Raw genomic sequence first — 13974 nt, 5'->3', positions numbered from 1 at the left:
ATTTCTGTATATTGTATGGTTGCAGCAGCCAGAATTTAGTGCCTGACTTGTGTCATGTAAGGTATGGATATGCAATGCCTGCGCCCCTGCCCCATCTTTGTGCAGAATGCCATTGCATTCTACAGCCTCATTGTTGTGTCAGGACTTTGAATGACCCCTCTTCTAATACTGAATAACCTCTTACTGAGGACACCATTTCCAATTTCCAAAGTTCTTTTTTTTTTTCTTTTTAGGAGAAATCTAATACAGTTTAGTTAAAAACCTCTGTAGATCAACATTATAAAGCCCACATATAACAAATCTACAGCTAACATTATTCTCAGTGGTGAAAGACTGAAAGTTTTACCCCTTAGATCAAGGACAAGGCATGGATGCCCACTTTCACCACTTCTATTGTGCATAGTACTGGAAATTGCTAGGCAGAGCAGTTAAGCAAGAAGAAGAAACAAAAAGTATCCTAATTGGAAAGGAAAAGGTGAAATTATCTCTGCAGATGACATAATCTTAAATGTAGAAAACTTAAAGATTCCACAAAAGAACACATAGAGCTAATAAATGAATTCAGCAAATCTGCAAGGTACAAAATCAGCAAAGATAGTTGTACTTCCATATACTAGCAATGAACAATCTAAAATGGAAGTTAAGAAAGCACTTAAAATAGCATCAAAAGAATAAATTACTTAGTAATAAATTTGACCAGACCCAAATGGCTTGTATACTGAAAACTAGAAAACATTGCTGAAAGAAATAAAAGACATACATAAAGAGGAAGACATCTAGTGTTCATAAATTGGAAGTCTTAGTATTATTAAGATGACTGTACTACCCAAAGTAATCTACTTACTCAGTACAATCCTTACAAAAAATCCCAATGACTTCCTTTTTTTTTTTTTTTTTGAGGAAATAGATCAAGTATCCTAAAATTTGTATGGTCTCTCAAAGGACTTAAAGAGCCAAAATAATCCTAAAAAAAGAAAAAGATGGAGGACTCACACCTCCCGATTTCAAAACTTAGTACAAAGTGACAATCTTCCAAACAGTTTGATATGGCTTTGCGACAGACACATAAAGCAATAGAATATGATAGCCCCCAAATAAACCTTTCCTTACATGGTCAGTTGGTTTTGGACAAAGGAGTCACGACCATTCAAAGAGGAAAGGAGCTTTTGCAATAAATCGTGTTGAGAAAACTGGATATCCACATGGCAAAAGCATGAAATTGAGCCCTTTATGCCGTGTACAAAAATGAACTCAAACTTGAATGTGACTTAAACCTAAACTTAAACCTAAACTTAAGTGCTTAAACTGTGTATAAAACTGTTTGAAGAAAACCTTGGGGGATAATCTTTATGACATTTGATTTGGCACTGATTACTTGGATTTAAAACCAAAAGCACAGAGATGCCTGGGTGGCTCAGTTGGTTAAGTGTTCAACTTGGGGCAGGTCATGATTTCACAGCTTGTGAGTTCGAGTCCCATGTCCAGGCTCTGTGCTGACAACTCAGAGCCTGGAGTCTGCTTTGGATTCTGTGTCTCCCTCTCTCTCTGCCCTTCCCCTGCTTGCCTTTCTCTCTCTCTCTCTCTCTCTCTCTCTATCTCACTCTCAAAAATAAATGGACATTAAAAAAAATTTTAGAAGCACAGGCAAGAAAAGTAAAAAGTAGATACATGGGACTTCAGCAAATTCAAATTTTTGTATATCAAAGGACATTATCAACAAGTGAAAAGACAATGTGCAGGGTAGGGGAAAATATTTGTAAATCATGTATCTTCCAAGAGATTGGTGTCCAGAATATATAGAGAACTCCCACAATTCAACAACAACAAAGAAAAACTCAATTTGAAAGTTGGCAAATAGACATTTCTCTAAAGATGTACAAACAGTCATTGAGCATATGAAAAGATCTTCAACATCATTAGTCATTAGGAAAATGTAAATCAAAACCACAGTGAGATACTCCTTCACACCCATAAGTATGGCTCCGAGCAAAAACAAAAATAACATGGATTAGCCAAAATGTGGAGAAATGGGAACCCTTGCGCAATGCTGGTGGGAGTGTAAAATGGTGCAGCTGCTGTGCAAAACACTTTGGCAGTTCCCTAAAGAGTTTAACGTTGTATTGTCCCATGATTCAGCAATTCTACTTCTGGGTTGATACTCAAAACATTTGAAAGCAGGGACTCAAATAATTCTACTGTCATGTTCATGGCAGCATGATTTCCAATGGCCAAAAGTTGGAAATAACTCATGTCTATCAACAAATGAATGGATAAACAAAATGTGGTATAATACATAGAATGGGATATTTGAGTCATAAAAAGTAATGTAATTCTAATACCTTTTGCTACAGCATGGATGAACCTTGCACACATTATGCTATGTAGAATTAGCGAAAAGGACAGATATTATATGATTCTAGCTAAGTGAGGTATCTAGAATAGGCAAATTCATAGAGATAGAAAGTAGATAGAGATTACCAAGGGCTTGGGGGAAGGAGGGAATGAGGAGTTATTATGTAATGGGTGCAGAGTTTCTGTTTGGGATAATGAAAAAAAGTTCTTGAAATGGATTGTGATGATGGTTGCACAACTTTGTGACTGTACTTAATGCCACAGAATTGTATACTTAAAAATGGTTAATATAGTAAATTCCCAGATATATGTAAATTATATGTAAAGCTTATAGGTGTGTGTGTGTGTGTGTGTGTGTACGTATAATTTCTGTTTTGATTTCCAAGAAGAAAATGGGTTGTTATTAGCAGTTTTGTTTTGTTTTTTTGAGTAAGCTCCATGCCCAGTGTGAGACTCAAGCTCACAATCCTGAGATCAAGAGCCACATGGTCTACAGACTGAGCCAGCCAGCCAGTCACACCTGTTAGCAGTTTTAATAGTTGATTTTCATTGGAAAGGAATGGTCTGCAAGAATTTAGTGGGTTTTGTTTGTTTTTGTTTTAAATATTTATTTATTTTGAGAGAGCGCGCACACGCCAGAGGGTGCACAGCAGGAGAGGGGCAGAGAGAGAGAGAGAGAGAGAGAGAGAGAGAGAGAGAGAGAGAGAGAGAGAGAGAGAGAGAGAGAATTCCATGCAGGCTCTGAGCTATCAGGGCAGAGCTGGACACAGGTCTTGATCTCGCAAACCGAGATCGTGACCTGAGCTGAAATCGATAATCTGCTGCTGAACCTACTGAGCCACCCAGGCATCCTGAGAATTTAGTGTTTTAACACCTGAAACTCATGTTTTGTCCTCATACATGTATAGCATTAATTCACATGAAAAATTGCCTATTGTATTTAATTGAGCAAGTTAGTTGATAAATGGAGTGTATGTGTTTTAGTTTTTAATGTTCTAGCCTAGAAACCTCTCTTTTCTAGTAAGGACTACTGAGCATTCTCTGTGAGCTGTTGTAGACTTTTTTCTTTAACTCTCCAGAGTAGAATGCACCCTGTCCTATGTAAATATATTTGAAATGTATCATGAGTATTATATTTATCAAATCTGGAATAAAAGTGTTTTTTAAAGCTATGGAAATGTGTAGTGATAGTTTCACATCTTTTTGAATGTACTTAATGCTTCTCAGTTGTACACTTAAAAATGGTTAAAAAGGAAAATTTTATATTGTGTATAATTTACTGCATTAAAAAACAACAACAACACAGGGTTCCTGGATGGCTCAGTCAGTTAAGCATTTGACTCTTGATTTTGGCTCAGGTCATGATCTCATGGATTCATGATATTGAGCCCCACATTGGGCTCTGCGCTGATAGTGCAGAGCTTGCTTGGGATTCTCTCTCCCTCCCTCTCTCCGAACCTCCCTTGCTCCCACTCTCTTTATCTCTCTCAAAATAAATAAATAAACAATTAAAAAATCTCTGTAGGATCTAAATGTTTGATATGAGCAAGAAAAAAATTTACACTCCTTTAGCTAAAATTATGTGCTTTAAAAATGTGCTCAAAATTTTAATTTATATACAAATAACTAAACAGAATTGTCACAAATGTGATGCTTTGGAATTTCTACCTTCACTGCAGTGTGTAATGCATCTCGAAGACCGATTACAGGAGTTATACTTCAAGAGCAAAATGCTGTCTGAATACCTGAGAGGACAGATGCGTGTCCATGTCAAGGAACTAGGAGTGGTTCTAGGGTATGTTTATGGTTTCTTTTCTGGCTTTGTTTTCTCATTACACTTTCCTTTTTTTTTTTTTAATTTTTTTTTTTTTATGTTTATTCATTTTTGAAAGACAGAGACAGAGCACAAGTAGGGGTGGTTAGAGAGAGAGGGAGACACAGAATCTGAAGCACGCTCCCGGCTCTGAGCTGTCAGCACATAGCCCGACGTGGGGCTCAAACTCAGGAACTGTGAGATCATGACCTGAGCTGAAGTCAGAAGCTCAACCAACTGAGCCACGCAGGCCCCCCCTCATTACACTTTCTTTAGAAAAGGAATGTTCGTTCCTCAGAATTGCCTTTTTTCATTTTAAGTTATTTTCCTGTTAGAAGCTGAACAGTTACCAGTTGGGTCGCTCTATACCATATAAAAGCACATCCCTGGCCTCCACTTGTACTATTACAGTAAGTTGAGAATATGGTCAGATAAAAATGAACTAAAATCTGAATTTTCATCTTAGTGAAAGTAAGTATTCATTTTTACTCATTTATGTGTTAAAACTCATCATTCCCAGCATATGACCTGCCATCCACATGAGCTGATTGAAGTAACACCATTCTGTGGGTGGTAGAACATTATCTACATATTACTATTCATTCCCTATTATCTTTATATTCTATCTGTTTACTTTGCAGTTACTCCTGGGGAAAAGACACTTTTCTAAAATGCCAACTGAAGGAGGAACAGGAAGTTGGTGGGAGGCATTGTATAGCCCTTTTCCTTATATTCTGTAGTCACTTTGCCTGTGTTCTGTGGCTACTTTTTGTGTGTGTATTTGTGTGTGTGTGTGTGTGTGTGTGTGTGAGAATGTCAATTATTTCTCAAAATCCTGTTGAATAAATTAAAACAAGGTAGAAATTTTTAAAATTAAGCTTTTTAGAAGGGAGGGAAAGTCAACATTAAGTAGCAACTGTGCATCAGAAACCAAATTAAATTCTTTGATCAGTGTTAATCCTCATCATCTAGACTGGACATAGATGATTCTATGTGTGTCATGTCTTTTTTTTTTAATTTAAACTAGCTTTTAATTTATTATGCATATAACCAGATTTTACAGTGCATTTTGACATAAAATTAAAATTAATTCATCAGTGTCTTTTCCTCAACTTCTAACCCTCACCCACATAGTTGATGGATTGTCTCTTCTTACAGAATTTTTAAATGTAGAGGATAAAAAATATAAATTAGTTTGTATTCTACATATCATCCTGCAATTTGCCTTGGAGTTGAATGTTCATACAAGCACATACTAATTTATTTTTAATGGTTGTATAGCATTTCATTATTTGATAGAGTTTAAATTATTTTCAGGTTTTTTGCTGTTACAAATTAGTGCTGAAATGAATATACATCTTTGAAGTTTGTAGGATAAATTCTTAGAAGTAGAATTTTTGGTTAAAGGACATGTGTATTAAATTTTTGATAGATATTGTTAGTTATTGCGATAGGTAGTACTAAAGGTTATCCAAAAAATATCAGAATAGATTCTCACAGACAGCAGGAAGCTACCTCTTCCTACTGCTGCCTATTAGCAAATTTTTTCATCTTTGTTAAGCTACTAGCTGAAAAAATGTAATAGGATTTTACTCAGATTTATTCTCTAACTGTGAATGAATCTGCATAACTTTTTCTGTCTTTATTGGCCTTTTTTTCCCCCTATAAATTATTTGTGGTAGGATGAATTTTTAAGAAGCATCCATTACTTCTTCCCAGTACTTCTTTTTATAAAAACATTTGTATCCAGGGGCGCCTGGGTGACTCGGTCGGTTAAGCATCTGACTTTGGCTCAGGTCATGATCTCATGGTTTGTGGGTTCGAGCCCCACATCGGGCCCTGTGCTGACAGCTCGGAGCCCAGAGCCTGCTTCTGATTCTGTGTCTCCCCCTCTTTCTACCCCTCCCATGCTCATGCTCTGTCTCTCTCTGTCTCTCAATAATAAATAAACATTAAAAAAAAAAAAAAACCCTTTTTTTTTAAATAAGAAAACATTTGTATCCAAAACAGTATGGGTGCACACAATTTTTCTATTATTTATTGTATTTCTTACATACTGTCCCTTGCCCTGATACATGGTCCATTAGCAGTGATATGCTTTCCTACATGCATGATCTTGTTGCTGTTGGGTTTCAGAGACTTTCTTTTTAAAAAAATCTTTGGCTCTGGTTTTTACTTACTGAAAAATTTCCAGCTTGTGTTATCTTCAACTCTCTTCTTATCCTTTTCCTTTTGGCCAGAGTGCCCTACGTTCTTGACATCTGAGATATAGTGTGACTTTACCCGTAGCACTTACTGCCTGTAGGACACATGTCCTGGGTACAGAATGCCTAACCTGAAATTTTTGTTTTCTTTATTTCAGGATTGAATCCAGTGATCTTCCTCTTCTGGCTGCTGTAGCAAGCACTCACTCTCCATATGTTGCTCAGATACTCCTTTAACACAAAGGTCATTAGAAATTAACTTTGGTAGAAAGTTAAATAGAAACTAAAGAAGCAGATGCAACATGCATTTATGGCTTTTTTTCTCCCTGTTAGACTTCCATCTGAATGAGTCAAATGCCTGGGTATCCTGCATTGCAGTACATATTGTGTGATCATTGGATTGCTTTTTTCTTTTGGCTGGACTTTTGGGTGGTGGTATATTTTTAACCAAGTGAGCCTAAAGCAGCATAAATAATATTTAGGGAAAGCATTTGAAAAAGCCAAAGTATAGAAATTTCTACAAAATGAATATCATCAAGGAATTTCATATGATCACTCCTGTGTTGCCACACCCATAAATAGCATTGGATATCTCACAATTAAATGACTCAGAAATAGTCATTTAATTAATTTGAATTCCTTATTTCTAAGGTATGGAGACCTATAAAAACTTGATTATTCTTTTGTTTTTCAACTCAAAATAGCTAATTTTAGAGTATTTCTCAAACTATTTTAAATAGCCTGTTAATTATAATAATCCAGAATAATGAGTGTAAATGTGTGTATGTTATCCATCCAAGTGTACATATGTATCTATTTTTTAAAGAAGCAGAGGTAGAAATACAAGATTGATTGGTAAACATGTCTTTTTAAAAAAAAATATTTTCAACTAGTATCAGTTGTAAATAGTGTTGAAATGTTGCTTTCTGGTGAATTATTTGTTTCACACACCCTAAAACATAACTAAAGCCAATCTTTTTTTAAGGCTGAGTAATGTAGGTTCCCCAAATAAAAATACTACTTTATACCATTTGTTTTGTTTGTAAGAATAAGCTAATTCTTATAAATGTTAGTATTTACATTTTTGCATCTAATTTAATAAATAAAAATTAGGATTAAAAATTGCACCAAAGCATTGGGAAAAATAATACTGTTTTCTTTAAAAGTGCTCAGGTAGCCAAGGCCTTTGCTTTCAATATCAGCCCTTCTTGAACCCATAGGAACTGAATGTTTGTTTCACTGCTTCATAATAATCAGTTTACACTAATAGAGCTTATTAATTCTTAAAATTACTCTCTTTTCTCTAATAGCCCCTCCCTTCCAAAATCTAATTTGTTTTCAGAATTTTCACTTTTCAGTTGTTAATATTTTTTGTATATATTGTAGAGTGTTGCTTATAAGAAAGGCTAATATGGAACCAAACTCTTGTAAGTAATGTAAATATAAAGATGGGTAGATAAAGTTTTCATTATGCTCTACTACCTCAGTTTACTTGAATACTACATTATAGTTTATTCTTTACTTACCTGATTTAAGATACTTTTAATGCTGAAAGTGAAATTGGTTTCTGCTTTCATGGACTATTTTCATCATAATTAATTGATTAGCTTAAAAAAACCTACTTGCTATTCTCTTACTCAATATAATTACTGTATAATACATTCATTCTTGCTGTTTGAATTTTCAGTAAATAAGGACGATTTCTGTGGTTTGTTTAGTCTTTGGCCTTGAATTTATAGTGTTGGGTCACATTTTGCTTTGTTCTTTATGTATTCACGAACTCTCTAGTAGAAAAGAAATGGTTATTTTAATGGAGTGTAAACCTGAAATTGTTGTGCCTGTAATCATTGTTGCCCCTGTGTCCTGTCACCTGGTCCCAGTTAATACCTGAGTCTCCCATGGATGACTTGCTGCCAAGGAGCATTTATAGATCTGTTTTCTTTGGCTTGAGTTTCTTATTCCATTAATTACTGAAATTCTTCCCTCTTTTATTGTTTGGGATTCTATAGTCAGTCTCTTTGGCAGAATTCAGAGTATAGACAGATTCATATGGGGGCCAGTGTACATTATTTTTTTTTATTGTAGTTCAAATGATGTGTATGTAGCAGATAGATAATGTCTGATTTTGCTTGTTTTCTTTTTTTAATTAATCATCAAATGATTCACAGTCCTGTTTGAAATCTCTATCATTTAGGAAATCTAGTCTTCAGTAAATGGATGGCCCATGCTACTACCGTTCCTTTTAAAACTAAGCTTTGCTCAGAAGGAAGAACCTTAGTTTCTTAATAGAATCATTAATCCTTATAGGATTCCTGAGTTTTATAATTCCTAACCCTCTGTAATTTCTACTGCCTTCATCATAGTCATGTTTTTCCTTACACAAAGCCCAAGGAATGAGCTGCTACTTCTTTAAAGTGTGATCATTATGATGAATGTGAAAAGAGTTCTGGCCTGTTCAAAATAATTTTTTCAACTTCTTATGGTACAAACAGTTGTGTGTTACATATTTTAAAAACCTGTTTGATGCAACAGGGAATAAAAAAACCCTGTTAATGTTGCAACAGGAAACGAAAAAGGGATCTTTTACATTATAGATTTAAAACTAATTTTTCCTTGTATATAAACTAATTGGTTTGTTTTGAAATATTTTTAGCTTTTACTAATGTGTCTTAATTTTGAGTTTGAAAATGTTAAGTGCAATAAACATACTAGCACAGATTTCATTTTGTTGCAATTGGCATACACTGGGGATGATCACTTAAAAAAAAAGATTTTACACCATGCCTACTTCTGGTGGATGTCTTATGAGATTGTTCTGCTTTCTCTTAAGTTATTTAGATGGTGGGATATGTAAAATGTACATACTTGTTCCTTGTTCTGTATACATTTCTCAAATGTACACCTGTATTATAATAACCTCCCAGTTCTAGGGGAAATTTGTGCAATAAATACACGTCGATTTGATGGATGATGTTAGTCTCTTTCATGTGTTAATAAGGTGTATGTAACATCATAGACTCAGGTGTCACCTCACTTGGATTCTTTTCACAAGTTTGGCACTTCTACATATATGACCATGTTCATTATGTCCTCCTTTAATCCTAAATTTCTTTATTGGTATATAGTAGAATCTGCTTCCTAATATGGTTGTGTGGATCAAGTGAAATAGTGAACGTCAAAAATTTATCTCAGTGCACGGCACACCCCACACGGTCAATAATTCTTGGCTGCTGCTGTTATAAGGTATTCTGTCCAGTCTCCCCTGTATGGCACCCAGCTCTTGGGGGGGGGGGGGGAATTTAACATATGTTCTTGTGAATAAAAACCTAGCCACAAAAAATATACTGGTATAATGTTACATTTGACCTGTTCCTCATGATGACAGATAGAAAATCTTCTTTTTGAAAACAAACTAAACATCGTTTAAAACCTAGAAGAATCCATGTAAACCTGTTAAGAACATGTATTCAATACAAAGTACCATTGGCCTTATAATTAAACAAAAAATTCGCCAGTTGGTTTGGATTTTAATTCTGATTCGTTCACTGATTTTGTGTGTTGGCTCTGAGCAAGTCTGTCCTCTTCATCTGCATTATAGGGTAAGTAATCTCTTCCATCAATCCAGAGTGCCTCCTTTGCGGTAGTGATTAAGCCCTGAGTAAGCAGTTGAGATGCTACCTTCTCTTACTCAGGCTGGCAGAGTTATGCCAGGAGATAGGATTAGATCTGTTTTCATATCATTTTATATATATGACTCTTAAATTTGACCAAAGAAAATAAGTGCACTATTTTAAAGCAGAGAGGAAGTATCAAGTATTTGGGTATCATCCGTCAGATATTTTAAAAGTTTATAATTGGTACCTGTTTCTATATGTGCTGTTCCTGTATATAAATGATATCTTGTAACATTTCTGACAAGTGTAGAGGAATGATTTTGGTAATAAGAATCTGAAAATACAGAATTTCATCTGAGATCGTGTAGTCTTTGAGGGTTTGTTTTGTTTCTCAGACGAGAATGGTTTCCAACTACTATGTGGTGACAAATGTATTGTAAAAAATTATTTGGTATTTCTTTGTTTTTGCCAATGTAGAATGTAGGAGTTGGATGGCAAACAAGACCAAAGTGAGTTGAAGGTACAATGGGAGCTGGGGAATTGTAGTTCTGAGTAGGAAGGACTTAGATAGAAAGGCAGAGGTTGGAGAGTATAGAGCTGCTTATCCTTGCTTTGGAGTGCAGACCATGGACTTGGTCATGTTTGTTCTAGGTTTAACATTTGAGACTTCCCTTAAAAAAAAAAAAAACTATAAGCATCCCTAAAGATGTTTTTAAAGAATATGTGAAGTATTCATTCATTATTTGTCAGGAGAACTTTGGTGGTCTTAAAGCATATGCTACCTCCTGAGACTTGGTCCCTTCTAGTTCTTTTTAAAGGGACTCTCTTTCTGGTGAAAGTATGAGCCTAGTCTGATCCCTTCATCAGATTGCAGTCTCTAGGTTAACACTGATCAGACCTCCAGCAGATAAGATAAACCTGTATTTACTCTAAGGAGAGTATTAAGTTGAAGAGGCTCGAGCTTCCTTTTTTCCAAGTGACTGTTTTAACAAGGGCAGTCCAAAAATAGATGTATACACCTCAATGCTCAAATTCAGATTCTTGGTAAAGGCAGTGTTACCTAAATAGTCTTCAGGGGAATAACACTGTTGAAATGTGTTAAGTATAAGGGTGATATTATTTTCTCAAGAAACTTGTGATGCCACTTTTGTGTCGCACATTTAGTCCAGCACTTACAGGTCAGTATCATTCACTGCATGAAAGGTCTGGAATTAGTTGGGTCAGACTAGTCCAGAACCTGAGTTAGTTTCAAGTAGTTTTCAAACCTGGCCACATATTAGAAATACCTATGTAGCTTTTGAGAAATATTAATTCCTAGACCTCACCCTCAGGTCCTGATTTAATAACCGTAATTGACCTTACTTAAGATTTGGGCCAGAAAATGCTCTTCTTTTTCATAGTGACTCAGACTCCCAGCATATACCAAATCTCAATTCTTTACTTTATTCTAGGTGCTATTAAAAACAGGGCTCTTTACTTGCATGTTTTTGTTGGTTTGCTATTATTTTGGAAAGACAGACATTATGAGTATGTCTGCCTAATTAGGATTTGGTTTTGCCTAAAGCATTTGCTTAGCCAGAACTTTCTTTGCCATTGGAGAGCAATCAAGTGCCTATCTTTTTTTTATAGCAAAATCCCCTCTTAATTACTTAGTCCTTAGGTAGTTTCATTTATTCATTCAACAAACACTGATTGAGCACTTATTATAGTGCTGGGCACAAGTCTGGATGCCAGTGATATGCCAATAAATAACACAAACCTTCTTCTGTGTTCTCATGGAGTTTACATATTTCCCACCAGTGGAAGAGATAGACAAAAATATGGTGTCAGGTTGTGGTAAGTACAATGGAGAAAAATAAGGTAGGGTAAGGAGTTAAGCCATTTTTTCTTTTTAAGATTTAACCATGTTTTGTTTTTCCTAGGAGTTAGTAAACCGTTTGTATTCAGAACCATTATGGTTCCTTTCCTACCTGGTATCTACCAGGTAGTACTGGTGAATCCCATCCCAAAAGTGGCCTTTTCTCTGAAAGTAGCTATTAGAGCTTTCAGTGTCAATTCACTTTTTTCAGCATACCAGAACATAAAAGATGGTAAGGACAAGATAGATTTTGAAAATGTGTGTGGGGTGCCTGGGTGGTTCAGTCCGTTATGCATCTGACTCAGCTCAGGTCATGATCTTATGGTTTTTGGGCTCTGTGCTGACAGGAAGGAGCCTGCTTAGGATTCCCTCCCTGTCCATCTCTCTCTGCCCCCCACCCCCATTTGTGCACAGGCACACACACTCTGTCTCTCAAATAAACTTAAAAAAAATGTGCTTTAATTTCGATTTGTATAGCTACCATGAACATTAATGTATTGTTTTCACTGTTGTCTTACAGTAAAGCCTAAAAGTAAGTTATTTTTGTATATTCATTTTTTCATGAAATATTATATACAGAAAAATGAATATACACTAATGTAACCATCACTTAGGTCAAGAAGTAAATCATTTTTAGTAACCTAGAAGCCCCTTCCTCCACGTGCCCTGTCCTGATATAATCCTCTTTCTTATTTTTCTAACTACCAACCTGACTTTTGTGAACATCATCTCCCTTTTTCTTTATAATTTTATCTGTCTTTGCATCCCTATGTGATATAATTTAATTTTGCTTATGTTTGAACAAGCATATAATTATACTTGATATTTTGTGGTTTGCTTTTTTTCCTCTCAACACTCTGCTGGTGATTCATCCATGTATTATGCAGTCGATATGCTACTGAATGCATATACCATAAAAACCCATTCTCTTATTGATGGACGTGTTATTTTTTAGTTTTTGGCTAATATGCACAATGAACATTTTTGTTCATCTTTTCTGGTGTACATGGGTATTCTTCAGGACATACATCAAGGATTGTCAAAGGGTATGTTTCAGCTTTACTACATAATTTTTTTGCCAAAGCAGTTTTCCAGTTAACACTTAATCTGCAGTTTGTGAGAGTTCTTCTTGTTCCACATCTTCATCAATACCTCAGTGTTTCTGAAAGTTATTTTTTTTTTAATGTTTAATGTTTACTTTTAAGAGACGGATATAGAGTGCGAGTGGGGAAGGGGTAGAGAGAGAAGGGAGACAGAGAATCCACAGCAGGCTCCAGGCCCTGAGCTATCAGCATAGAGCCCCACATAGGGCTTGAACTCACGAACTGCGAGACCATGACCTGAGCCGAAGTTGGACGCTTAACCAACTGAGCCACCCAGGTGCCCCTGTTTGAAAATTATTAAAGAAAAAAAAATTAGGCATTAAAAAAAAACTTTCCAGTTCTTCAAACTCGAATTTCTGCTTTAGAGAAATCACTTTTCAGAGGTGAAGTAATAGGAATAACAAAGTGCTTGTATTATGCAGGCAACATCCTAAGTACTTCACATGAGTTATCTCATATAATCTTGAGAATCCCAAAGCAATGGGGTCCTTTACTATTCTCATTTTACAGATAAGGGAACTGAAGTTCAGAGATACTAAGTAACTTCACCAAGTGATTCAAATAGAAATGGCCTATTAAAGCGACACATTCAGTGTTTGTCCCTAAAGTCCAAGCTCATGGTCATCATGCTTTAATTCCTCTACCTTCTTTCAAAATACTTAAGTGGCCCTAAAAACTGATCCTTGAAGAAAGGAAGGGCTAAACCTTTATGATCCTAGGCAGACTTTCAGAGGTTGTTTATACGCACAAAAAATGTCGAAAAAGGGTCATTGCAATTCCTTGTGATCTCTCCACAATTTATCTCCAGAATGGCTGAGCCACAACTTCCCTGGTAAGGTTTTTGACCTATACCCAAAAAAGAAATGTGCTAATATTATGTTGTAAACTTCAAGTTTGGGCAAGCCCAACGACCAACGGAAAACAAAACTATTATTAACAGCCATCATTACCAGGTCCCAGATAAGGTAAATGTTGCAGCCTGAATTCTTTACTTTCTGTTGTTCTAAAATATAATTTTAATTCTTACTAC

The 13974-nt window shown here is 35.6% G+C and overlaps 1 protein-coding gene across 3 annotated transcripts in view; it reads left to right on the top strand.

The window, feature by feature from the left end:
* FNIP1 (folliculin interacting protein 1) overlaps positions 1 to 9337 on the top strand; it is a 146961-nt gene extending 137624 nt beyond the window's left edge. For all 3 annotated transcript variants that reach the window (XM_003980741.6, XM_003980742.6, XM_045058679.1), the window contains 2 exons: positions 4032 to 4147; positions 6528 to 9337. In XM_003980741.6, the coding sequence (XP_003980790.1) occupies positions 4032 to 4147; positions 6528 to 6606 (195 nt within the window). In that variant the 3' untranslated portion in view covers positions 6607 to 9337. The remainder of the gene's footprint in view (positions 1 to 4031; positions 4148 to 6527) is intronic.
* The last annotated feature ends 4637 nt before the right edge of the window (positions 9338 to 13974 follow it).

The sequence above is a fragment of the Felis catus genome, chromosome A1, assembly GCF_018350175.1.
Source record: "Felis catus isolate Fca126 chromosome A1, F.catus_Fca126_mat1.0, whole genome shotgun sequence".
Taxonomy (NCBI): Eukaryota; Metazoa; Chordata; class Mammalia; order Carnivora; family Felidae; genus Felis; species Felis catus.
This window is presented reverse-complemented; position numbering and strand designations above follow the sequence as displayed.